This window comes from Dictyostelium purpureum, assembly GCF_000190715.1.
Source record: "Dictyostelium purpureum unplaced genomic scaffold DICPUscaffold_310, whole genome shotgun sequence".
NCBI classification, from domain to species: Eukaryota; Evosea; class Eumycetozoa; order Dictyosteliales; family Dictyosteliaceae; genus Dictyostelium; species Dictyostelium purpureum.
Genome location: NW_003519646.1, coordinates 12410 through 38855, shown reverse-complemented (window position 1 = coordinate 38855; position 26446 = coordinate 12410). Strand labels below are relative to the sequence as shown.

General features: G+C 21.3%; 6 protein-coding genes across 6 annotated transcripts; 1 reads left to right on the top strand and 5 right to left on the bottom strand.

Annotated features, from left to right (window-relative positions):
* Positions 1-19: 19 nt before the first annotated feature.
* Positions 20-754, top strand: DICPUDRAFT_73207 (uncharacterized protein; the record flags this gene model as incomplete). The annotated part of the gene is made up of 1 exon (XM_003291920.1): positions 20-754. A coding segment is annotated over exon 1 (449 nt), but the record flags the coding sequence as incomplete, so codon positions are not given.
* A 438-nt stretch (positions 755-1192) lies between these two features.
* DICPUDRAFT_156647 (uncharacterized protein) lies at positions 1193-3200 on the bottom strand (the record flags this gene model as incomplete). Its single annotated transcript, XM_003291916.1, has 8 exons — positions 1193-1356; positions 1439-1869; positions 1964-2149; positions 2216-2543; positions 2610-2667; positions 2737-2897; positions 2986-3070; positions 3183-3200. The coding sequence occupies 8 exons, from the start codon at positions 3198-3200 to the stop codon at positions 1193-1195; spliced, it is 1431 nt and encodes a 476-aa protein (XP_003291964.1).
* Positions 3201-4105: 905 nt separating this feature from the next.
* On the bottom strand, positions 4106-6037 carry DICPUDRAFT_99195 (uncharacterized protein). Its single transcript, XM_003291915.1, has 3 exons — positions 5894-6037; positions 4368-5789; positions 4106-4301 (listed from the first exon to the last, which is right to left on the bottom strand). Exons 1-3 carry the CDS (start codon positions 6012-6014, stop codon positions 4156-4158), a joined length of 1689 nt encoding a protein of 562 aa, XP_003291963.1. The 5' UTR covers positions 6015-6037; the 3' UTR covers positions 4106-4155.
* A 1368-nt stretch (positions 6038-7405) lies between these two features.
* DICPUDRAFT_7370 (uncharacterized protein) lies at positions 7406-14771 on the bottom strand (the record flags this gene model as incomplete). The annotated part of the gene is made up of 2 exons (XM_003291914.1): positions 7406-8202; positions 14699-14771. Coding segments are annotated over 2 exons (870 nt in total), but the record flags the coding sequence as incomplete, so codon positions are not given.
* Positions 14772-16982: 2211 nt separating this feature from the next.
* Positions 16983-22805, bottom strand: DICPUDRAFT_39826 (uncharacterized protein; the record flags this gene model as incomplete). The annotated part of the gene is made up of 3 exons (XM_003291913.1): positions 16983-17128; positions 17213-18226; positions 22685-22805. 3 exons carry the CDS (start codon positions 22803-22805, stop codon positions 16983-16985), a joined length of 1281 nt encoding a protein of 426 aa, XP_003291961.1.
* A 503-nt stretch (positions 22806-23308) lies between these two features.
* Positions 23309-24845, bottom strand: DICPUDRAFT_99194 (uncharacterized protein; the record flags this gene model as incomplete). The annotated part of the gene is made up of 3 exons (XM_003291912.1): positions 23309-23565; positions 23674-24651; positions 24725-24845. The coding sequence occupies 3 exons, from the start codon at positions 24843-24845 to the stop codon at positions 23420-23422; spliced, it is 1245 nt and encodes a 414-aa protein (XP_003291960.1). The 3' UTR covers positions 23309-23419.
* Between the last annotated feature and the right edge of the window lie 1601 nt (positions 24846-26446).

The following is a 26446-nucleotide window of genomic DNA, read 5'->3' as shown; positions in this document are numbered from 1 at the left end:
TCACTTACAGATCCAACAGGATGAATATGATACAAAAAAAAGAATGTATAAACAATGTGGGATTACAGTAGCAGTACCTGATGAAAACCATACTTTCGTGAAAGCAATTAAGGGTCGTATTCTTTTCACAGAAAGTAGAAAAGAATTTGAAAAGAATTTGCCAGAATTATTCATCATAGATGAGGAATCACGTTTTCAATATTTTAGACGTTGTTATGAAATAATCTGCAGAGAAAAGGTTAAACAATATAAAACAAGAAAATTTCTCGTCACTCACCATGAAATTAATTTTCATACTTTGGTTGAAATGAAAATATTCATTGGTTCTTCAGTGGATATTAGAAAGTATCTCAAAAAACAGGATCAATACAAACAGGAGATTGTTAATCAAATAAGAGATTCATTGGGTATAGAAAAACCAGAAATAATAAAGAAACGAAAGGGGATTTTTAAAATTGAAAAGAATTGGTCAAAAAAAAAAGAAAAAAGTGATAATAAAGAAAAAGAAAAAGAAGAAGAAGAGGAAGAAGAAGAAGAAGAAAAAGAGGAAGAGGAAGAGGAAGAAGAAGAAGAAGTAGTAGAGATTAATGATAATGAAAATTATGATAATAAAAAAGAAGACAATAATAATGGTAATAATAATAATAATAATAATGATAATAATAATAATAATAATAATAAAGGAGAAGAAATTGTCCATGAACATTCAACAATAAAGAAATCAATTATTACAGAGAATGGTTCGACAACAACAACAACCACAACCACAACAACGACAGTAACAAAAACAGTAACAACAGTAACAACAGTAACAATAACAGCACCAACACTAACACCAACACTAACACTAACACTAACACCAATGCCAATGCTAACTTCATCATCAACACCAACACATCAGATAGTCGTAAAATCAGAACCAATTTCACAAGACCCACCGCTATCTAGTCTACAGTCCTAAATATTTAGACCCCTGATTATTTTTTTTAACAAATAAAACATTAGATTTTTATAATTATAAAAATAATATAAATTATGAATTTATAAAATTAGTTTAATTGTTTAAAATTATAACCAAAGTATTTATTATTTGTTAAAAAAAAAAAATTTATGAGTGAATTTTGAAAATAAATTATTATTTTTAAAATTAAAAAAGAATGGAGAGAGGATTAATCGAAAATTTTTAATTGAATTAAGCTCTCTTTTCTAATAAAACATTGAAACGATCTACTGGTTTTGTTGTGATACCATATTTCTCTATTTCATTGATTTTTTTGCCATCTACAGATTTGAATCTATATCTTAATAAAACATTTGCGATACATAAGAAAATTTCATCTTGAGCAAAAGTCATACCTAGAAAATGAATAAATGAATGAATGGGTGTTAATAAATATAATTTAAAAGTTTTAAATAGATAATAAATTTAAATACATACCAACACAATTTCTTTGACCGATAGACCATGGAATGAAAGCTTGGTTATTTGGTTCATTAATAAATCTGGTTGGATCAAATACATGTGGATTTGGGAAGTACTTTTCGTTGAATGAAAGAGCATGGTAGTTAATAAGGACTTGAGAATCTTTTGGAATGAAATATTTATCATCGATAACAATATCATTGGTAGTTGTTCTTGGTAAACCAAATGAAGTAACTGGTCTGTATCTCATGGTTTCCTTGATAACTGCAGAAAGATATGGTAATGATGCTTTGTCACTTAATAAAACCCTATCTCTACCTTTAAGTGTTGTTTTAATTTCGTCGTGAACCTTTTCTTGGACCTCTGGGTAATTTGATAATAATAAAAATAAATATTCAAGAGTTGTACTTGAAGTATCTACACCAGCAAAAAAGAAATCACTAAGACTATAATAGTATATAGGAAATATTAACGTTAATATATACAATAGTTTGGCTAAACTTTTAAATGGATTGTTATCCCAATTTACGAACTGCTTACCTTGAATAAATACTTAATAAATCATCTTTGGTAGTTTTCTTTGGATCACCACCACCATATTCAGCAATTAATGTATCTAATAAATCTCTTGGTGACTCTGGATCGAAGGTCTTGAGATGTTCTTTATATCTTTTTTCAAAAAACTCTATTAAAATTGGGAAAGCTTTTTCAAACATTTCTAAATACCTTTAGATAAAAAATATTAGTATTGGTATTATAATTACAAAACCTCTAATAAAGAAAATTATTTACTTTAAGTAAAGTGGTCTAGTGATTTCTAATACATCCCATAACGAGCCACTTGCAAAATCTTCCATAATTCTTGACATAAGATCACCCAATTTCTTAATATCACCGTTGTTAATATCTTCATTTTCATCAACTTCTTCGTTAAAGATAAACTTGTACATTAAACCCATTGTATATTTTGTAGTGTAATAACGAGGTTCGAATGCAGTACCATCTTTTGAAATTTTCTCCATTGATCTTAATAAAATATCCACTTGAGTATCCATTAATTCATAAATATGTTTGATATTTGTTTTTCTCATTGCTCTAGAAACTACATCTCTATTACGAACTGTTAAATAATTAATTAGTATATTTATATAAATAATAGTTTGATTCTATTTTGTTTTAAACTTACTCCAATCTTCACCCATTGAAGCAACTGTACCATGAAAATAAGTTCCATATTTTAATGACTATATAAAAGAAAAAATTAATATTTACATTTTTAATATTTATATTTTATTATTTATATATATACATACAGGAATACGTGGTCTATCCATAAAATTTTCATGATTTTCAACATAAACTTTACGAATGATATTAGCATCGGATAAAATAACAGTGTATAAATCTGCAAACCATATTCTCATTACATCACCATATTTCTTTGTATAGTTTGTACAATCATGATGTGGAAGATCTATATAAAAAAGGGGTGGGGTGGGGGTGTTAGTTTAAATTTGATATATACAATATATAGATTGATTAGGATAATGTAAAATAATTACCTGAAAAGCTATGAAGGTTACCTAAAATTGGTAATGGGAATGGACCTTTAATTTCTTTTTCATGAATCTTTCTATATTTTGAATACTATTATAATAGGGCATGTTAGATTATAAAATAACTTTTTCATATTATTTCCAATATAATATATACATACACAATTATGTACAATATAAATAATAAAAAGTAATACAATTACTTGTATCACTAATATCATTTTTAAAACTATTATTACCTATGATTTATTAATTTTATTTTGATAAAAATAACCCTTTCAACTTGAAGGGTATTTATAGAAATCATTTCTTATATAAACAAAAATATAAAAAAATAAAAAAAATAAAAAAAATAAAAAATTAAATAAATTTTTAAAAAAAAAAAATTAAAAAAAATAAAAATAATCATCACGAATGGGTGCCAAATATGGTATGACGTTCTCATCAATATTGAAATTACACCAACCAAAAGATACCAATTTTTTTTTATTATAATATCCCAAAATTTTATATAAAAAAAAAATTATTTTAGTTTAGAAGTATTTTATTTTAATTTAATCCCATCAAACTCATATTTTTTATTTTTTTTATTTTTTTTTTATTTTTATTTTTTTTTAAAATTCAAAAATTATTTATTTTATTAAATTTATTATTATATTATTTCACAGATTTAACATAAATGATAATATGGTTGCCTTTATATTCAATAGTATTGATAAATTAAAAATAATGAATAATTTCAGACTATTCTAAAATTTAACAGAATATCAGTGATATCTTCTTTATTTGGATATGAATCTTGGATTTAATAAAAATGGAAATAATAACACATATATCGGAAATATGGGTATCTATCCTCAACCTAACAGGACAAAAAAACACATACTCCTTTATTAAATAAAGATACTAAAAAGAACTATAATTGTACATTAAATAATAGTTTTGTGCAATAATATTATTTAATTTAATATAAATATCTTAAATGGAATGATTAAATTACAAAAAAAAAAAATTTATTGTAAAAATAATTTAATCTTAAAAAATTTCATAAAAGGAAGAAACATATTGTGTAAATGAGAAAAAACTTTTATTAAATAAAATAAACTTTATGATGGTTCAAAAATTTAGAAAAAGCATTCTTTAAAATAATATAATTTTTTTATTGATAATTTGAAATTAATTTGATAACAATGGATTTGGAGGAGGATAGGTAAGTGTAAATTCAAATTCTACTTTGTCATCTTCTTTTACATATCCGGTTATTATATTCATATGATTACCATTTATAAAGCAATTCCATCCAAATCCTGATGGTGTTATATCTAAATGTATAAATAATTAATAATTTAAAAAAATAATATAATAATTCCAAAAAAACAATTACTTACCACTGTTTTTAAATGAATAAGAGTAGTTATTTTCAGAATAATAATTTAATAAAGCTATTGAGAATGATATATTTTTTTGATTATTATTATCTCCAGAGCTAAGAAAAACACCTATGTTTCCAATATCAGATGTATCCATTCCATTTTTGTATATTAGGATATGAAAAAAATATGGAGCATATCCAAATGGAGGAGATTTTAAAAATTGACCAGGAGAATGAAAAATTTTGGAATAGTTTGAAATAATCCATTTATTTTTATATTCTTTACCTCTAGATAATTCAGCAATACTATTTGAAAGTTCATTGTTTTTTATGATTAAATTTTCTTTACCTTTGAGTAATTCATCAATACTATTTGAAAGTTGATTGTTTTTTATGATTAAATTTTCTTTACCTTTGATTAGTTCATTGATACTATCTGAAAGTAGATTATTTTTAATGTTTAAATCTTCTATTGTTGAAGACATATATTCTTTACCTTTAGTTAAGTAATCAATACTATTTAAAAGTAGATTATTTTTAATGACTAAATCTTCTATTGTTGAAGCCATAAGTTCTTTACCTTTGATTAGTTCATTGATACTATCTGAAAGTAGATTATTTTTAATGTTTAAATCTTCTATTGTTGAAGCCATATATTCTTTACCTTTAGTTAAGTAATCAATACTATTTAAAAGTAGATTATTTTTAATGACTAAATCTTCTATTGTTGAAGCCATAAGTTCTTTACCTTTAGTTAAGTAATCAATACTATTTGAAAGTTGATTGTTTTTATTGATTAAACTTTCTAATACAGTACTTAAATGTTTTGAGTGGTTTGTTTGATCTAAATGATTTTCTAAATTTTTTCTTTTTATTTTATCATTACACCCAAATTGTAAAAATTTACATGAAATAACTACCTCTTGACATTCTTTATCTATATGCATATACATTTCTTCTCTTTTGATTTTTTCATTGCATTCTTTACAGTCTATTAACATTGAGGGACATTCGAGATAATGTTGCTCCATTATTTTTAATAAATAAACATTAGAACAATGTGTACAATTTAATGGTTGGTATTCGCATTTGGAAATATGAAATTCATTTTGATTGTATCTGATTTGATCCATGCATCCAATTTCATAATATTTACATTTTACAAATCTAAAATTACAATTTTCAATATGATTATCTAATTCTTCTAATTTAACAATTTCATTACACCCCCAACCATCTTTTATTAATTTTTCACTTTCATCTACTCTAATAATATTTTTGAATGAATATGGACAGCATACACAAATTTTTAATAAAAACCTTTCAACTTGTCTTGCTCTTGATAGTTCATTAAATGAATTAACTTTGATTTTACATTGCATACACTCTTTTTTATTTTCAAGTGATTTTATCCAACATTCTTTACATGAACAGTGACCTGATATTAAAATTAATTTAAAAATTAATTTAAAAATTATTTGAAAAATAAAAAAAATTAATAGTTGAAATTTATATTAAAAAAAACTATTTACCACTCCATACCTTCTTTACATTGGTAAATTTCTTTTTTAAAATATGATTCTAAACAAATTGGACATATATAACCTTCATCTAATTCTGATGATAATTCTGAAACATTATATTTTATTGGCTCTCTTGACATTTTTTAAAATTTATTGTTATATGAAAAATATTAGAACTTAACAAATAAAAAGAAATTTTTTTTAAAAACACATAAATTAAAAAAATTAAAATTTTAAGTAACTTAAAAATAAAAACAAATTGGGGGTAATAAAAATAAATTTGTTTTTATGAAAATTGAACTAAAAATAGTGTTTTTATTTTTTTATTTATTTTTTTATTTTGAATATATTTTTTATTAAAATTTTCTGAAACTATATTAAAAAAATTTGGGTGTGTTTATTTTTAGATTATATTTTAAATTTGTAATACCCATTTCTGTGATTTCACAGATATTGTCAAATGTAACTGCAATTGACCATAGTTTTTTAGAAAATCAAATAATTTAAAAAAAAATAAAAAAAAATAAAAAAAAAATTGAAAAAAATTAAGATGTTTATAAAAAATTGAAAAAAAAAACATTTGAAAAACAAAAATTGATAAAAAAAAAAAAATTTGTAAAAAGAAAAAATTTTTTTTTAAAAAAAAAAAAACAAGGGGGGGGGTTTGGATGTGTTTTTTTAAAAAAAAAATTTAGAAATGAAAATTTTTTTTTTTTTATGTGCATTACTTTTTTTTTATATATAAAAAAAAAAAAAAAATTTCATTAATTTCTTTTTTGTTGAGACACCCCTTGAAAAAAAAATGAAATAAAAAAAAAAAAATAAAAAAAAGAAAATAAAAAATAATTATAAAAAAAAAAAATTTATTTGTAAACTAATTTGGTTGATTTAAAACATCCTTTATATTTTGAAATTCTTTAATCAGGTTACCAATTATGTGATTCAAATAAATGCTTTAAAGATATAGAACAACTGAAGGCTGAGGAAAAGGTGGCAATAAAATAAATAAAAACTTTTATTTAATAAAATAAACTTTATGATGGTGTAAAAAATATAGAAATGGCATTTTTTAAAAATAATATAAATTATTAATTGATAGTTAGAAATTTAATTTGATAACAATGGCAGTGGTTTATGATAAGTAATTGTAAATTCAAATTCTACTTTGTCATCTTGTGTTACATATCCGTTTTCTTTATTTAGTTCTTCACTTTTTATAAAGATAGACCATCCCCATCCAGTCTTTGGTACATCTAAATATTATAAATTATTAATAAAACTATAAAATATATAATAAAAAATAATATTATTATTACTTACCATGACAGTATGTAAAAGTTCGAATCTTTTTAGTATCTTTGTTTAATAAAGTCATTGAGAATGTTATGTTTTTTTGTTCACTTGCAGAATGAAGATAAATACTTATATTTCCAATAGTTTGTATACCATTTTTATAAAATCTGATATCAAATAGATCTGGAGCATATCCAAATTTAGGAGATATCAAACGATCACCAACATTATGATTGATTTTGGAATAGTTTGAAATAATCCATTTATTTTTATATTCCTTACCTTTTTGTAATTCAACAATCCTATTTGATAGTTGAATGTTTTTAGTGATTATATCTTCTTTTCCTTTAGTTAATTCATCAATACTATTTGAAAGTTGATTGTTTTTAATGATTAAATGTTCAATTGCTGTGCTTAAATGTTTTGTGTGGTTTGTTTGTTCTAAATGATTTTCTAAATTTTTTCTTTTTATTTTATCATTACATCCAAATTTTAAAAATTTACATGAAATAATTACCTCTTGACATTCTTTATTTAAATGGTTATCCATTTCCCCTCGCTTTATTTTTCTGTTACACTTTTTACAGTCTATTAACATTGAGGGACATTCGAGATAATGTTGCTCGATTGTTTTTAATAAGTAAAAATCATAACAATATTTACAAATTAATGGTTGGTATTCACATTCGGAAATATGGGTTTCATTTTCATTGAACCTGATTTTATCCATGCATCCTTTTTCATGATATTTACATTTTACAAATCTAAAACTACAATTTTCAATATGATTATCTAATTCTTCTAATTTAATAATTTCTTTACATCCATTACTATCTTTAATTAATTCTTCACTATCATCTACTCTAATAATATTTTCGAATGAATATGGACAACACACTTCTGTTTTTAATAATAAATTCTCGAGTTGTCTATTTCTTGAGAGTTCATTAAAAGAATTTACTTGGGTTTTACATTGCATACATTCCTTTTTTCTTTCAAGTGATTTTTCCCAACAATCTTTACACGAACAATGACCTAGTTATTAAAAAAAATAGTTGGATATTAATAACAAATATTTAAAATAAAAAAATTATTTTAAAAATCACTTACCTTGTCTACATTGATAAATTTCTTTTATAATATGTTTCCATACAAATTATACATAATCATCATCTAATTCAGATAACAATTCAGAAATATTATATTTTATTGGCTCTCTTGACATTTTTTTAAATTTATGATGGTTATATGGAAAAATATTAGAACATAACAAATATAAAGAAATTTTAAATTAAAAAACATAAATTAAAAAATTAAAATTTTAAGGAACTTAAAAATAAAACAAATTGGGGGTAATAAAAATAAATTTTTTTTTATGAAAATTGAACAAACTAAAAATAGTGTTGTCAAATGTAACTGCAATTGATTTTGAAATTATTTTATTATTTTATTGTTGTCTTTATTAATAAATACTAAAATCACTAAAATGAGGCGTAGTTCTTCCTCTTCCATTATTATAGAGTTGTGATTAATATTTATCGACAAATATATTGAACCTAAAAAAACTATTATTTATGAAACAATGTAATCATTGGGGTTAATATCTTTCCTCCAGTTTTTATCACTTTTCAATATAGTTGTATATTTCATCCAATTTAATGATTTCATTACATCCACAACCATCTTTTATAAATTTCACCTTCATCTGCCCTATTAATATTATAAAATAATGTTGCACACAATTAAAAAAAAATTTCAAAATCTTTTTTTGACATATTTAAAAAAAACTAAATTTAAAAAAAAAAAAAAAAAAATTAAAAAAAAAAAAAATATTTTAATTTTTTTACGCAACCATTAATTTTTTCCCAACACTTCAAGATTGTTTCTTGTCAATAGAGATGTATGGATATTACTTTCATACATTAAAATGTGCATTAAAAACAGCACACAAGAGGAATTTGCTGAAAATTATTAACCTTTATCCAAAAACATTTGTATAAAAAAAAGATCTGATTTAATATTTTAATCACATTCACATTCACATTTACATTCAAGTAGTTATACTTCATCACTAATTTCACCACCTATAGTACCACAAATACAACACCCTCAACCAATATTACCACTATTTGGTGTAAATCAAGTTGTTTTAAATCAATCATATTGGTGGATATGTAACAGAAGATGACAAAGTAGAGTTTGAATTTATACTTAGATATCCTAAACCAATGCCATTGTTATCAAATTAAATTTCAATTTATCAATTTAATTTAATTTTTTTTTATACAATTCTTTTTCTATATTTTTTACACCATCATAAAGTTTATTAAATAAAAGTTTTGCATTACTTTTTTTGAATTTAATAAATAAATTTAGATATTTTTAATTAAAAAAAAAAGTGAAATTGTGTTTGTGATTTTTTTAAATTTTTTTAAAGTTGATACCTCTTGAAATATACAAGTAAATCCATTAATTTGCTCTATATTTTTAAAGTGTTTACTTGAATCACATAATTTTACAATAATGATCCATACATTAACGCAGATTTCATGTTTGGTTGTTTTTATAATTTTAGAAATGTCAAGAGAGCTAATATGAATAAAATTGTAATAAAAAAATTAAAAACTCAATGAAAAAAATTATGATGTGTTTGTGCTTTTATTTTGATAAGTTTTATAAATGAATAATAATTTTTTTGAAAAAAGAGATAATTTTTTAATGGATAAGCTAAAGATAATTGGTAAAAACTGAAGATAACAATTTTTAATCTCTAATTGATAATTTGAAAATTAATTTGTTAACAATGGCATTGGTTTAGGATAAGTAAGAGTAAATTCAAATTCTATTTTGTCATCTTCTGTTACATATCCATTTTCTTTATTTATTTCGTCACTTTTTATAAAGTTAGGCCATCCCCATCCATACACTGCAACATCTAAATGTAATAAATAATTAATAAAAAATTAAAAAATAAATTATAATAATTTTTTTTAATAAAAATAATATTATAACTTACTTTTAAAATATTTTTCAAAATGGTTCTTTTTTGTATCTTTGTTTAATAAAGCTATTGAGAATGTTATGTTTTTTTCGCTTGTAGGAAGAAGATAAATACCTATATTTCCAATATTTTGTCTATTAGATCCATTTTTATATAATCTGATATCAAATAGATCTGAGGCATATCCAAATTTAGGAGATATCAAACATTCACCAACATCATGATTAATTCTGGAATAGTTTGAAATAATCCATTTATTTTTATATTCCTTACCTTTAGTTAACTCATCCATATTTTTTGAAAGTTGATTGTTTTTAATGATTAAATTTTCAATTGCTGTACCTAAAATTTTTATGTGGTATGTTTGAGCTAAATGATTTTCTAAATTACATCTTTTTATTTTATAATTGCATCCAAACTGTGAAAATTTACATGGAATAATTACTTCTTGACATTTTTCATCTAAGTGATTATCCATTTCCCCTCTCTTTATTTTTTCATTACATTTTTTACAGCTTATTATCTTCAAGGGACATTCGAAATAATGTTGTTTCATTTTTTTAAATAGGTAAACATTAAAACAATCTGAACATTTTAATAGTTGGTATTCACATGTGGAAATATGAATTTCATTTTCATGGTATCTGATTTTATCCATGCATCCTTTTTCATGGTTTCTACATTTTACAAATCTAAAACTACAATTTTCAATATGATTATCTAATTCTTCTAATTTAATAATTTTATTACATCCTTTATTATCTTTAATTAATTCTTCACTTTCATCTACTCTAATAATATTTTTGAATGAATATGGACAACACACTTCTGTTTTTAATAATAAATTCTCGAATTGTCTATTTCTTGAGAGGTCATTAAAAGAATTAACTTTAATTTTACATTGCATACATTCCTTTTTTCTTTCAAGTGATTTTTCCCAACAATCTTTACACGAACAATGACCTAGTTATTAAATAAAAAAGTTTGATATTAATAACAAATATTTGGTAAATATTAAAATAAAATTTTTTTTTTTATAACCATTTACCTTGTCTACATTGATAAATTTCTTTTTTATGATATGTATCCATACAAATTGGACATATTTATTCATCATCAATTACCGATGTTAATTCTGAAAAATTAAAACTAATTGATTCTCTTGACATTTCTTTCTGAATATTAGAAATAAATAGCTTTTTATAAAAAATAAAAATTTTAAATTTTAGAATTTTTTAAAACTTAAAATTTTTTTCAAAAAAAAATTAAAAAAAGATTTAAAAAAAAAAATTACCAAAAGAATTTCGTGCGCAAATTTATAAATAAATTTCATCATTAATTTTTTTTTCGAATTTCATAAATATTTTTTATTTTTTTATAATTTTTTTAAGTATTTTTTAGGGATTTTAATTTAGAAAAAACGGCTTTCTATAAGTGATTTATTTTTTTATTTTTTTTTTTAACTTTTTTTTAATTATAATGAGCTACTTGCAAAATTGTCCATATAAAAATATCTCACCCATACTAAAAAGTTCATTTATGTTTATCGGTTTACTTTCATAAAAAATGAATGAATTTTTTAGTATATAAAAAAAACTATCATTTAATTTATTTATATATTTTTAATTTTGTGTTATTTTTATAATTTAAAAAATAATTATTTAAAAAATAAAAAACAATAGTATTTTTTTAAATTAATATTTTTGGTTAATTCATCAATACTATTTGAAAGTTGATTATTTTTAATCATTAAATGTTCTATCACTATACTGAAATGTTTTGTGTGGTTTGTTTGATCAAAATGAATTTCTAAATACAACACCCCAACCAATATTACCAATAGTTGGTGTAAATCAAGTTGTTTTAAAAAATCATATTAGTGGTACATCTTGTATTGCCGCTAAATGCACAAAGAGTTACATCACCTAACCAAACCAATTTTTCAATTAATAAAATATGTAAGATATCTTTAAAAAAAAAAAAAAAAAAAAAAAAAAAAATAAATGACTTTTTTTTTAAAATAAAAATATGATTTTTTTTTTTAAATATTATATTGGGGAAAAAAATTAGTCTAAGTTTGACAAAAAAAAAAAAAATTTCTAAGTTTCCCCAACTCCCACACCACTTGACTAATTTTTTTATTTTAAAAACTTAAAAAAAAAAAAAAAAAAACTTAAAATTACATTATTTTTTTGTATGAAAAAAATTTAAAATTCTTGTAAAATTTTATTTAATCATACCATTTTTGAAATATTTGAATAATTATAAATGACAGAGTTTTCGACAATATCTACTCTTGAAATGTTTGCCCATTCCCTTAATAACACACGTTGTTCTATTCTTTCCCAACCCAAATTTGATCTGTTGTCTATAACTTAGCACCCGAAAATGTTCTTTCAATTTCAACGGACGAAGAAGCAACTGAAAGTACATTTCTTACAATTGAATATAATGTTGGATATTCAATACTATTTTCTTTCCAATATTTTATTGTATCATTTCTATGATCTAAACTTTCTTCTAAGTATTTTTGGGTTTCTTTATACTTTGAAATATATGTATTTGTTTCTTTTTTTTTCTTCAATAAGCATTTGAATTAAAGGTTCATCATAGTTGCTCTATACTATCTCTTTGGCAAAGTGTTAGTCTAAAGTATTTATTGTATCATTTGAAAGATTGTTTTTTTCTCTATATTTTTTTCAAAAAATAAACTAAATTTTTTACCCTAGTTCAGGATAAATAACTGAAAGTTCAAATTCTACTTTATCATCTTTTGAAACAATATAATCATTGGGTCGATTGTTTTCCTCCAGTTTTTATCACTTTTCAATATGCTTATCTAATTCTTCCAATTTATTAATTTCATTACATCCGCTACCATCTTTAATAAATTTCTCTTTAATCTACAATAATAATATTAAAAAATAATGCACACACAATTTTAAAAAAAAAAAAAAAATTTTAAAAAACTTTTTTTTCACTTTTTTAATTTTTTTATTTTTTATTAAAATATTTATTTCTTTTGTTTTCAAATATGCATTCAAAGTTCTTTGTAAAATTTGTTCACATAAAAACAACTTTACATTATTAATCAATTCATTTATTTATAATCTAAGTTTTTTTATTTTTTATTAAAATATTTATTTCTATATTTTTTTCCAAAAGCTAATTCTTCAATAACACCTAAAAGTTCATTATTTCTCTCCATTAAATGATCCATTGCTTTGCATAAATGAGGTGTGTGTTTCAATGAATTTTTTTTAAATAAAAATATGATTTTTTTTTTTTTAAAATATTATATTTTCATTTTATTGAAGAGGTGTGAATATAAGCATCAAAATAACAGTACCATAATATTATTTATATGGTTTTGTGAAGGTTTTTTAAAGGAAATTATAATAAAAAAATTAATAAAAAATGTGGGTATTTGAACTATTATTAAACTAATTTTAAGTTTATTATAAAATTTTTTACATTAAATATTAATAAAAAAACCTTCTAAAAATAAAAAAAAAAAGAAACATATAATGTTAAAAAAACTTTTATTTAATAAAATGAACTTTATGATGGTGTAAAAAATATAGAATAAGCATTATATAAATTAATATAAATTATTAATTGATAATTTGAATTTTAATAAGATGACAATGGTATTGGTTTGGGATAAGTAGGTGTAAATCAAATTTAACTTTATCTTCTGTTACATAACCATTTTCTTTATTTATTTTGCACTTTTTATATAGCTGTACCATTTTTAGTTAGTTCATCAATTCTATTTGAAAGTTGATTATTTTTAATGATCAAGTGTTCAATTGCTGAACTTAAATGTTTTGTGTGGTTTATTTGTTCTAAATGATTTTCTAAATTACCTCTTTTTATTTTATCATTACATCCAAATTGTGATAATTTACATGGAATAATTAACTCTTGACATTCTTTATCTAAATGATTACCCATTTCTTCTCTTTTGATTTTTTTTATACATTCTTTACATTTTATTAACATCGAGGGACATTCGCGATAATGTTTTTGGATATTGTATTTTAAAAATTTTAATTTGCAATATTCACAATTATATGGTTGGTATCCACAATTATTTCCTGATATACGGGTTCTAGGATTTTCATATTCATTGATTCTGATTTTATCATTGCATCCATTTTCATGGTATTTACATTTTATAAATGCAAAATAACATTTTTCAATATGTTTATCTAATTCTTCTAATTTAATAATTTCTTTACATCCATTACTATCTTTAATTAATTTTTCACTTTCATCTACTCTAGTAATATTTTTGAATGAATATGGACAACATACATCTGTTTTTAATAATAAATTCTCGAGTTGTCTAGTTCTTGAGAGGTCATTTAAAGAATTTACTTGGGTTTTACATTGCATACATTCCTTTTTTCTTTCAAGTGATTTTTCCCAACAATCTTTACACGAACAATGACCTAGTTATTAAATAAAATAGTTGGATATTAATAACAAATATTTAATAAAAAAATTATTTTAAAAATCACTTACCTTGTCTACATTGATAAATTTCTTTTTTATAATATGTTTCCATACAAATTGGACATATATATTCATCAATTATAGATGTTAATTCTGAAATATTAAAACTAATTGGTACTCTTGACATTTCTTCCTAAATATTTAAAGTGAATAACTTTTTATAAAAAAAAAAAAAAATTTTTAAAAATAAAAAAAAACTTGAAATTTTTTTTTAAAAAAAAAAAGATTTAAAAAAAAATTGCATTACCTTTTTTTCGAATTTCATAAATAAATTTAGATATTATTAATTTTAAAAAAAAAAAAAAATATGTGGTTAAAAAAAATTTTAGTTAACTTATAATATTTTTTTTTTTTGATTTTTTTTTTAATTTTTTTTTGTTTTTTTTATAATTTTTTTAATATTTTTTTAAGAACCTAATGTTGATAATTATAAACAAGAACACATGAAATCTGCATTAATGAATGGATCATTATTGTAAAATTAAAATTTTTTCTCTTTTAGTGGTTATTTAGCTATTAAAAATTTAGTATAAATAAAAAACAATTTATAATAAATAATATTGACACTTCAAGATTGTTTCTTGTCAATAGAGATGTATGGATATTACTTTCGAACATTAACATGTGCATTAAAAACAGCTCACCTGAGGAACTTGGTGAAAATAATAAACTTTAACCTCAAAAACATTTATATAAAAAAAAATGATCTGATTCAGGATTTTAATCAAATGATTCACATTCAATTTCACTATGATGTAGTTATACTTCATCACCAATTTCACCACATATAGTACTACAAATAGAACTCCCTCAACCAATATTACCACTAGTTGGTGTAAATCAAGTTGTTTTAAACAATCATATTGGTGGTACATCTTGTATTGCCGCTAAATGCACAAAGAGTTACATCACCTAACCAAACCAATTTTTCAATTAATAAAGAAAAGGTAATTAGAATTTAAAATCTATAATTTTATAAATATTATAGGGGTTCGAATATAGGTTATTTTTAGAAAAACAGGGTTTTTTAGTTTTGGGTCTAATAGACCCTTTTTATAGTCAATTGCATAGTTCCAGGTTATTTTTTTTTTTTTTTAGTTATTTATAGTAAAAAAAAAAATTAGAAATAGTTAATAATTTAAAAGGTGTTTAAAAATCAATAAAAAAACCGTTAAATCATTATCAATTAAAATATCTCCTTTTTTTTTTAAAATAAATATTTTTCAAATTTTTTTCAAATTTTTTTCAAATTTTTTTCAAATTTTTTTTATAATAATAAAAATAATATCTTTATTGTTATATTATGAATATACATTTAAATTGTAAAGCGGATTTTTAAAAATATTTTATTACAAACAGCAGTTGATAATTAATAAAAAAAAAATTTCTATAAAAACTTCTACATTTTTATTTATTTATCAATATCAAAATTTATTAATATATATAAAAATATAAGAAATAAATAATTACATTAATAAATAATTACATTAATAAATAATAAATATATTAAAATTTTTTAATATTAATAACAAAATATAATCAATGGAAGGAACAAATAGAAAATCAAAGTCAAGATGAAATTCCTGATCAAATTGGCAAAGAATAGAAAACCAACAAAAGGTCACGATCTATGCAATCAAAACGATATGTTAATCGAAATGAACATAAAAGACAAAAAAGAGACACCTATATATTTCAAAGTATTTAGAAATCCAAAGGTTTTTAAAAGAAAGTGTGGACAAAAGAAATGCGTACTTTAAGAGAATGGGCAAAAGTTTCAAGGGTAAATATTGTTAATAATTCTGTCTATAATGAATATAATAATATATCTAAAATTAAATAAAAATAATAAATAAAAAATAACTTAAAAAATTTTTCAATCAATATTTTTTATATGAATTTTTTCAATTTTTCCTCTATTTTTAGTTTTTTTTTTGATTTTTTATAGCACACATAGTTTTAAAAAAGGTTGAAATAGGTGCGCTGTGGGGGGTGCGGTTGGCAGGACTATTTTTTTTTTTTTTAAAAAATCAAACTAACCTATTTTCGAACCCCTAAAATATTATTAAATGACAACAATTATACTAATACAAATCAAGTTACCAACTCAATTATGTGATTCAAATAAACGCATAAAGATATAGAACGACTAGAGGCTGAGGAAAAGGTGGAAATTAAATAATAAATAAAAACTTTTATTTAATAAAATTAACTTTATGATGGTGCAAAAAATATAGAAAAAGAATTATATAATTTATATAAAAAAAATTAAATTAAATTGATAATCTGAAATTTAATTTGATAACAATGGCATTGGTTTAGGATAAGTAATTGTAAATTCAAATTCTACTTTGTCATCTTCTGTTACAAATCCGTTTTCTTTATTTATTTCATCACTTTTTATAAAGATAGACCACCCCCATCCAGTCATTGGTACATCTAAATATTATAAATAATTAATAAAAACTATAAAATATATAATAAAAATTTTTTTTAAAAAAAAATAATATAATTATTACTTACCATGAAAGTATGTAAAAGTTCGACTCTTTTTAGTATCTTTGTTTAATAAAGTCATTGAGAATGTTATGTTTTTTTGTTCACTTATAGAATGAAGATAAATACTTGTATTTCCAATATTTTGTTTATTAGATCCTTTTTTATAAAATCTGATATCAAATAGATTTGGGGCATATCCAAATTTAGGAGATATCAAACGATCACCAACATTATGATTGATTTTGGAATAGTTTGAAATAATCCATTTATTTTTATATTCCTTACCTTTTTGTAATTCATCAATCCTATTTGAAAGTTGAATATTTTTAATGATTATATCTTCTTTACCTTTAGTTAGTTCATCAATACTATATGAAAGTTGATTGTTTTTAATCATTAAATGTTCAATTGCTGTACTTAAATGTTTTGTGTGGTTTGTTTGTTCTAAATGATTTTCTAAATTTTTTCTTTTTATTTTATCATTACATCCAAATGGTGAAAATTTACATGAAATAATTACCTCTTGACATTCTTTATCAACGTGATTATCCATTTCTTCTCTTTTGATTTTTTGGCTACACTCTTTACAGTCTATCAACATTGAGGGACATTCGAGATAATGTTGTTCGATTGTTTTTAATAAATAAACATTAGAACAATGTGTACAAATTAATGGTCGGTTTTCACATTCGGAAATATGAATTTCATTTTGATTGTATCTGATTATATCATTGCATCCTTTTTCATGGTTTCTACATTTTAAAAACCTAAAACTACAATTTTCAATATGATTATCTAATTCTTCTAATTTAATAATTTCTTTACATCCACCACCATCTTTAATTAATTCTTCACTATCATCTACTCTAATAATATTTTCGAATGAATATGGACAACATACATCTGTTTTTAATAATAAATTCTCGAGTTGTCTATTTCTTGAGAGTTCATTAAAAGAATTTACTTGAGTTTTACATTGCATACATTCCTTTTTTCTTTCAAGTGATTTTTCCCAACAATCTTTACACGAACAATGACCTAGTTATTAAAAAAAATAGTTTGATATTAATAACAAATATTTGGTAAATATTAAAATTAAAAAACTAATTATTTTTTAAAACCATTTACCTTGTCTACATTGGATAAATTTCTTTTTTATAATATGTTTCCCATACAAATGGGACATATAAATTCATCAATTACAGATGTTAATTTTGAAAAATTAAAACTAATTGGTTCTCTTGACATTTCCTATTGAATATTTGAAGTATAGTTTTTATAAAAAAATAAAAAATTTTAAAATAAAAAAAAAATTTGAATTTTTTTTTTTATAAAAAAAGATTAAAAAAATTGTGTTACCTTTTTTCGAATTTCATAAAATATGTAAGATATTTTTAAAAAAAAAAAAAAAAAAAAAATAAATGACTTTTTTTTAAAATAAAAATATGATTTTTTTTTTTTTTAAATATTATATTGTCATTTTATTATTGAAGAGGTGTGAATATAAGCATCAACATGTAATAATAATACCATAATATTATTAATATGGTTTTATAAAGGTTTTTGAAAGGAAATAAAAAATATTATAATTTAAAAAATATAAAAAAAAAAAAAAGCTTAATAAAAAAATGTGTGAATTTTAACTATTATTAAACTATGTAAAATAAACTTTTATTTAATAAAATAAACTTTATGATGGTGTAAAAATATAGAATAAGCATTATTTAAAAATAAAATAAATTTTTAATTGATAATTTGAATTTTAATAAGATGACAATGGCATTGGTTCGGGATAAGTAGGTGTAAATCAAATTTCACTTTATCTGTTACATAACCATTTTCTTTATTTATTTAGAACTTTTAATATAGCTGTACCATCTTTAGTTAGTCCATCAATTATATTTGAAAGTTGATTGTTTTTAATGATTAAGTGTTCAATTGCTGTACTTAAATGTTTTGTGTGGTTTATTTGATCTAAATGATTTTCTAAATTACATCTTTTTATTTGATGATTACATCCAAATTGTGATAATTTACATGGAATAATTACCTCTTGACATTCTTTATCTAAATGATTACCCATTTCTTCTCTTTTGATTTTTTTTTTACATTCTTTACATTCTATTAACATCGAGGGACATTCGAGAAAATGTTTTTCTCTTTCTTTTGATATAGAAATTAATTTGCAAAAACTACAATGAAATGGATGATATCCACAACTATGTCCTTTGCCTAATCTTCTATTTAAATAATCCTTTCTGAATTTTTCATTGCATCCCCTTTCATAGTTTCTACATTTTACAAATCTAAAACTACAATTTTCAATATGATTATCTAATTCTTCTAATTTAATAATTTCTTTACATCCATTACTATCTTTAATTAATTCTTCACTTTCATCTACTCTAATAATATTTTTGAATGAATATGGACAACATACATCTGTTTTTAATAATAAATTCTCGAGTTGTCTAGTTCTTGAGAGGTCATTAAAAGAATTTACTTGGGTTTTACATTGCATACATTCCTTTTTTCTTTCAAGTGATTTTTCCCAACAATCTTTACACGAACAATGACCTAGTTATTAAATAAAAAAGTTGGATATTAATAACAAATATTTGGTAAATATTAAAATAAATTTTTTTTTTTTAAAACCATTTACCTTGTCTACATTGATAAATTTCTTTTTTATGATATGTATCCATACAAATTGGACATATAAATTCATCAATTACAGTTGTTAATTCTGAAAAATTAAAATTGATTGGTTCTCTTAACATTTCTTCTTAAATATTTGAAGTATAGTTTTTATAAAAAATAAAAAAATTAATTTTGAAATAAAAAAAAATTGAAATTTTTTTATAAAAAAAAAAAAATTTAAAAAAAATTGTGTTGCCTTTTTTTATAATTCCAAAAATAAAATATCAAATTTAGATATTTTTAATTTTAAAAAAAATTTTAGATTCAGAAATATTTGATTTTTGATTTTTTTTTATATTTTTAAAAACCTAATTTTGATAATTATAAACAACATAAAATCTGCGTTAATTAATGGATCATTTTTGTAAAATTATAAATTTTTCTATTTTAGTGGTTATTTAGCAATTAAAAATTTAGTATAAATAAAACAATTTATACATATTTAATAAAAAATAATATTGGCACTTCAAGATTGTTTCTTGTCAATAGATGTATGAATATTATTTTCATACATTAACATGTGCATTAAAAACAGCACATCGGAGGAACTTGGTGAAAACTTTAAACTTCAACCTCAAAAACATTTATATAAAAAAAAATGATCTGATTCAGGATTTTAATCAAATGATTCACAATCAATTTCACAATGATGATATCACAAATTTCACCACCTATAGTACCACAATTAAACACCCTCAACCAATATTACCACTAGTTGGTGTAAATCAAGTTGTTTTAAATCAATCATATTGGTGGTACATCTTGTATTGCCGCCAGATGCACAAAGAGTTACATTTCAATTAGTAAAGAAAAACGTAATTAGATTTTAAATCTATAATTTTATAAATATAATTAAATGACAACAATTATTCTAATTCACGAACTATTTTAGACCAAATCAGGTTGCCAATTCAATTATGTGATTTAAGTAAACACTTTAAAGATATAGAGCAAATTAATAGATTTACATATACAAGTAAATGAGTATGATATTTTTTCCCTATTGTATATTTCAAGAGGTAATATAAAAGAGCTGGAATGTTCTCTTACAAAGAATTCATCAGATTTATATTTCATGGATTGGAAAAAAGAGATGGTATTATTTATATCGGTAAACATTTTTATGTATACTCTGAATATTTTAATTTCGCTTATAAATATTATTGTCATCCTTCATATCTAATTAAACATTTAGGTTATATATCAACAACCAAATGGGGTCAATGCTCAAAAATTTTTAATATAATCAAAGGATGAAAATAATGAAAGTGTTGAAAGTGAGGATAATTTTCAAAATGAAAGTTATGGTACAGCTGAAGATTGAGTTGTGATGGAGGAGGTAGTTACTAGGGGCAGAGGATAAGGTGGTTATTAACAAATAATAAATAATAAAAACTTTAATTTAATAAAATAAACTTATGATGATGTAAAAATATAAAAAAAGCATTTTTTAAATAATATAAATTATTAATTGATAATTTTAATTTATTGATAATTTAATTTATTAATAATTTGAAATTTAATTTGATAATAATGGCATTGGTTTAGGATAAGTAAGTGTAAATTCAAATTCTACTTTGTCATCTTCTGTTACATATCCGTTTTCTTTATTTAAATCACCACTTTTTATAATTCTGTTCCACATACAACCATTTACTAATATATCTAAATGTTATAAATAATTAATAAAAATTTAAAAAATAAAATAATATTTAATATTATTACTTACCAAAATTATTGAATGTTTCAGTATAGTTCTTTATTGTATCTTTGTTTAATAAAGTTATTGAGAATGTTATGTTTTTTTGTTCAATTGCAGATTGAAGATAGATATTAATACTTTTTTCATTATATCCTTTTTTATAAAATATGATTTCAAATAAATCTGGATCATATCCAAATTTAGGAGATATCAAATAATCACCAACCCTAATATTGGAATAGTTTGAAATAATCCATTTATTTTTATATTCTTTACCTCTAGTTAATTCATTTATACTATTTGTTAGTTGTTTGTTTTTAATGATTAAATCTTCTTTACCTTTACTTAATTCATTTATACTATTTGAAAGTTGATTATTTTTAATCATTAAATGTTCTATTGCTGTACTTAAATGTTTTGTGTGGTTTGTTTGATCTAAATGATTTTCTAAATTACCTCTTAACATTCTATGACGGCATCCAAATTGTGAAAATTTACATGAAACAATTACCTCTTGACATTCTTTATTTAAATGATTATCCATTTCTTCTCTTTTTATTTTTTTGTTACATTCTTTACAGTATATAAACATCGAGGGACATTCAAGATAATGTTTTTCGATTGTTTTTGATACGTAAGCATTGGAACAATGTATACAATTTAATGATTTGTATTCACATTTGGAAATATGAATTTCATTTTGATTGTATCTGATTTTATCCATGCATCCATTTTCATGATATTTACATTTTACAAATCTAAAACTACAATTTTCAATATGATTATCTAATTCTTCTAATTTAATAATTTCTTTACATCCACCTCTATCTTTAATTAATTTTTCATTTTCATCTACTCTAATAATATTTTTGAATGAATATGGACAATACACTTCTGTTTTTAATAATAACTTTTCAACTTGTCTTGCTCTTGATAGTTCATTAAATGAATTTACTTGAATGTTACATTGCATACACTCTTTATTTTTTTCAAGTGATTTTATCCAACATTCTTTACACGAACAATGACCTAATTATTAAATAAAATTAATATTTGAAATTTATATTAAAAAAAATTATTTTCCAAATCCATACCTTCTTTACATTGGTAAACTTCTTTTTTATAATATGTTTCAAAACAAATTGGACATACATAATCATCATCAAATTCAGATGATAATTCTGAAACATTATATTTTATTAGTTTTTTTGACATTTTTTTAATAATAATAAAATAATGCTAATATGAAAAATATATAATAATAAAAAATTTTACAACAAATAATTCATAAAAAATATAAAAAAAAATTAATTTACAAACACACATAAATTAAAAAAAAAAATATTTTTTAAGGAACTTAAAAATAAAAATAAATAGGGGTAATAAAAATTTTGTTATTATGAAAATTGAAAAAACTAAAAATAGTGTTTTTTTTATTTTGTTAATACTTTCCTTGTAATATATGACAAAATTTGATAATTTTTAAAAACTCATTAATGGCCTCTATAAATTTATTGAGCATTTAAAAAAACTACTCTTTATGAAACATGTAATCTGAATATCGTTGGGATCAATAACTTTCCCAGTTTTTATCACTTTTCAATATGATAATCTAATTCTTCCAATATAATGATTTCATTACATCCACTACATTTATTGAATTTAATAAAAAATTTCGAAAAAAAAAAAACTTCAAAAAATATAAAAAGAAGAAACATATGTTAATGTAAAAAAAATTTTATTTAATAAAATAAACTTTATGATGGTGAAAAAAATATAGAAAATGCATAATTTAAAATAATATAAATTATTAATAGATAGTTTGAAAATTATTTTGAAAACAATGGCTTTGTATTAGGGTAAGTAATTGTAAATTCAAATTCTACTTTGTCATCTTCTGTTACATATCCATTTTCTTTATTTATTTCGTCTCTTTTTATAAAGTATTCCCATCCAAATCCTGAAGTTGATATATCTAAATGTTATTAATTATTTTAAAAAAATAAAATAATTAATAACAATAAAAAATTAAAAATAAAACAATATATAATTTTTTTTGTAATTTCTATTTAATATTACTTACTACCATTGGATATATGAGTATGGTTCTTTGTAGGATTTTTATTTAATAAAGTTATTGAGAATGTTATGTTTTTTTGTTTACCTGTAGATTGAAGAAATATACTTGTATATATATCATCATCATATGGATAAAATTCCTCATCATTTTTTCCATTTTTATATAATCTGATTTCAAATAAATTTGTATCATATCCAAATGTAGGAGATTCCAAACTATCACCAACATTATGATGAATTTTGGAATAGTTTGAAACAATCCATTTATTTTTATATTCTTTACCTTTAGTTAATTCATTTATACTATTTGAAAGTTGATTATTTTTAATGATTAAATGTTCTATTGATGAGCTCAAACATTCTATTGCAGTATATAATTGTTTTGTGTGGTTTATTTGATCTAAATGATTTTCTAAATTTTTTCTTTTTATTTTATAATTACATCCTAACTGTGAAAATTTACATGAAATAACTACTTCTTGACATTCTTTATTTATGTGTTTACTCATTTTTCCTCTTTTAATTTTTTCATTACATACAAAACAGTCTATTAAAAACGAGGGACATTCGAAATAATGTTGTTCCATTGTTTTTAATAAGTTAAATTTGGAACAATGTTTACAATTTATATATTGATATTCACATTTGGAAATATGAATTTTATTTTGATTGTATCTGAATATATCCATGCATCCTTCACATTCTACAAATCTAAAACCACAATTTTCAATATGATCATCTAATTCTCCCAATTTAATCATTTTATTACATCCACTGCCATCTTTTATTAATTCTTCACTTTCATCTACTCTAATAATATTTTTGAATGAATATGGACAACATACATCTGTTTTTAATAAAAACTTTTCAATTTGTCTAACTCTTGACACTTCATTGAATGAATTTACTTGAATTTTACATTGCATACACTCTTTTTTATTTTCAAGTGATTTTATCCAACATTCTTTACATGAACAATGACCTGATAATAAAATTAATTCAAAAATGAAAATTAATAGTTGAAATTTATATTATAATAAAAAATATTTACCTACCTTCTTTACATTGGTAAATTTCTTTTTCATAATATGTTTCCATACAAATTGGACATATATAATCATCATCAAATTCAGATGATAATTCTGAAACATTAAAACTTATTATTACTCTTGACATTTTTTTTTTTATAATAATATAAAAAAATAATATTTAACAAATATTATGAAATTTTTTTTTTACAAACACACAAATTAAAAAACTTAAAAATTTAAGGAACTTAAAAACAAAAACAAATATGGGGGGTAATAAAAATAAATTATTGTAGAGGCCGGTTAAGTTTGCGGTAATTTTAATAAAAAAAATTTTGTAGTTTAAAAATTAATATGGAAAAAGACTTAGAAAAAAAAAATTATACGTTTTTCAATTTAAAAAATTTTTTTTTTTTTTTTTTATTTAGATGAAATATTTAACAATTAAATATTTAAAATAAATAAATGAATAAATGAAAATAAATAAATTTTATATATTCATTGAATATAAATATAAGATTAAAATTAAAAAAATTAAAATAAAAAAAAATTAAAAAAAAAAAAATGAGTAATTTTTTTCATTTTGACACAACAAATTCTCATTAATTTTTGTTATATCAAAATTCCTACTCAAACTTGACCCGCTTCTGCAATATGATTATCTAATTTTTCCAATTTAATAATTTGATTACACCCACCACCATTTTTTATTAATTCTTCACTTTCATCTACTCTAATAATATTTCTGAATGAATATGGACAACATACACTGGTTTTTAATAATAGCTTTTTCAACCTGTATTGCTCTTGATAGTTTATTGAATGACTTTATTTGAATATTACATTTCATACACTCTTTTTTTTTTTCAAGTGATTTTTCCCAAAATTCTTTACATGAACAATGACCTGATAATAAAATTAATTTAAAAAAATAAATAAAAAAATTAATAATTAACATTTGAAATTTATATAAGAAAGACTATATACCAGGTTCCTACCTTTATATATTGGTAAACTTTTTTTTTAAAATATATATTTCATAACAAATTGGACATTCAAAATCAACATCATAATTCTAAAACATCATATTTTATTGGTTATCTTGACATTTTTTTTTGATTTATAATTAAAAAATAAAGAAAAAATAATATAAAAAAATTTTATTATAAAAATTTTACAAAATTTATAACTTAAAAATAAATTCAAATGAGGGTGTAATAAAAATAAATTAAAGTTTTATTTTTTTATTTTTTTTATTTTTTTTAATTATAAATTGGAGGAATACTTAAGGAGTTTATGGCATTCTTTTAAACATTATAGACTGTTGATGAAATTTAAACTGATTCTAACCTGTTGTCGATTATATATTTTGACTCTAATATTAAATATAAACCATTATAATTTTATTTTAGTTCTTTATAAACCAGTATGGATGAAAACAAAAGCAATAGTGAAAATAAAATTAAAAATTTAGAGGGTTAAAATTATATTGTGCGGATGTTTCAAAACATGCAGACCAAAAAAATAAAAAAAAATTTTTAATATGAAAAAAATAAACATTTCCAATTTAAAAATTTCAAAAAAAAAAAAAAAATTTTTTTTTTAAAATTGCAATTTTTAAACCAACCACACAACAATTTTTTTTTTAAATCATATCACACCAATTTTTATTAATCATATTCATTGTGTTCTGAAGTTATATTATTTTATTAGGAATCCTATACTTCATTTTGGCAATAGTTCTAGTTA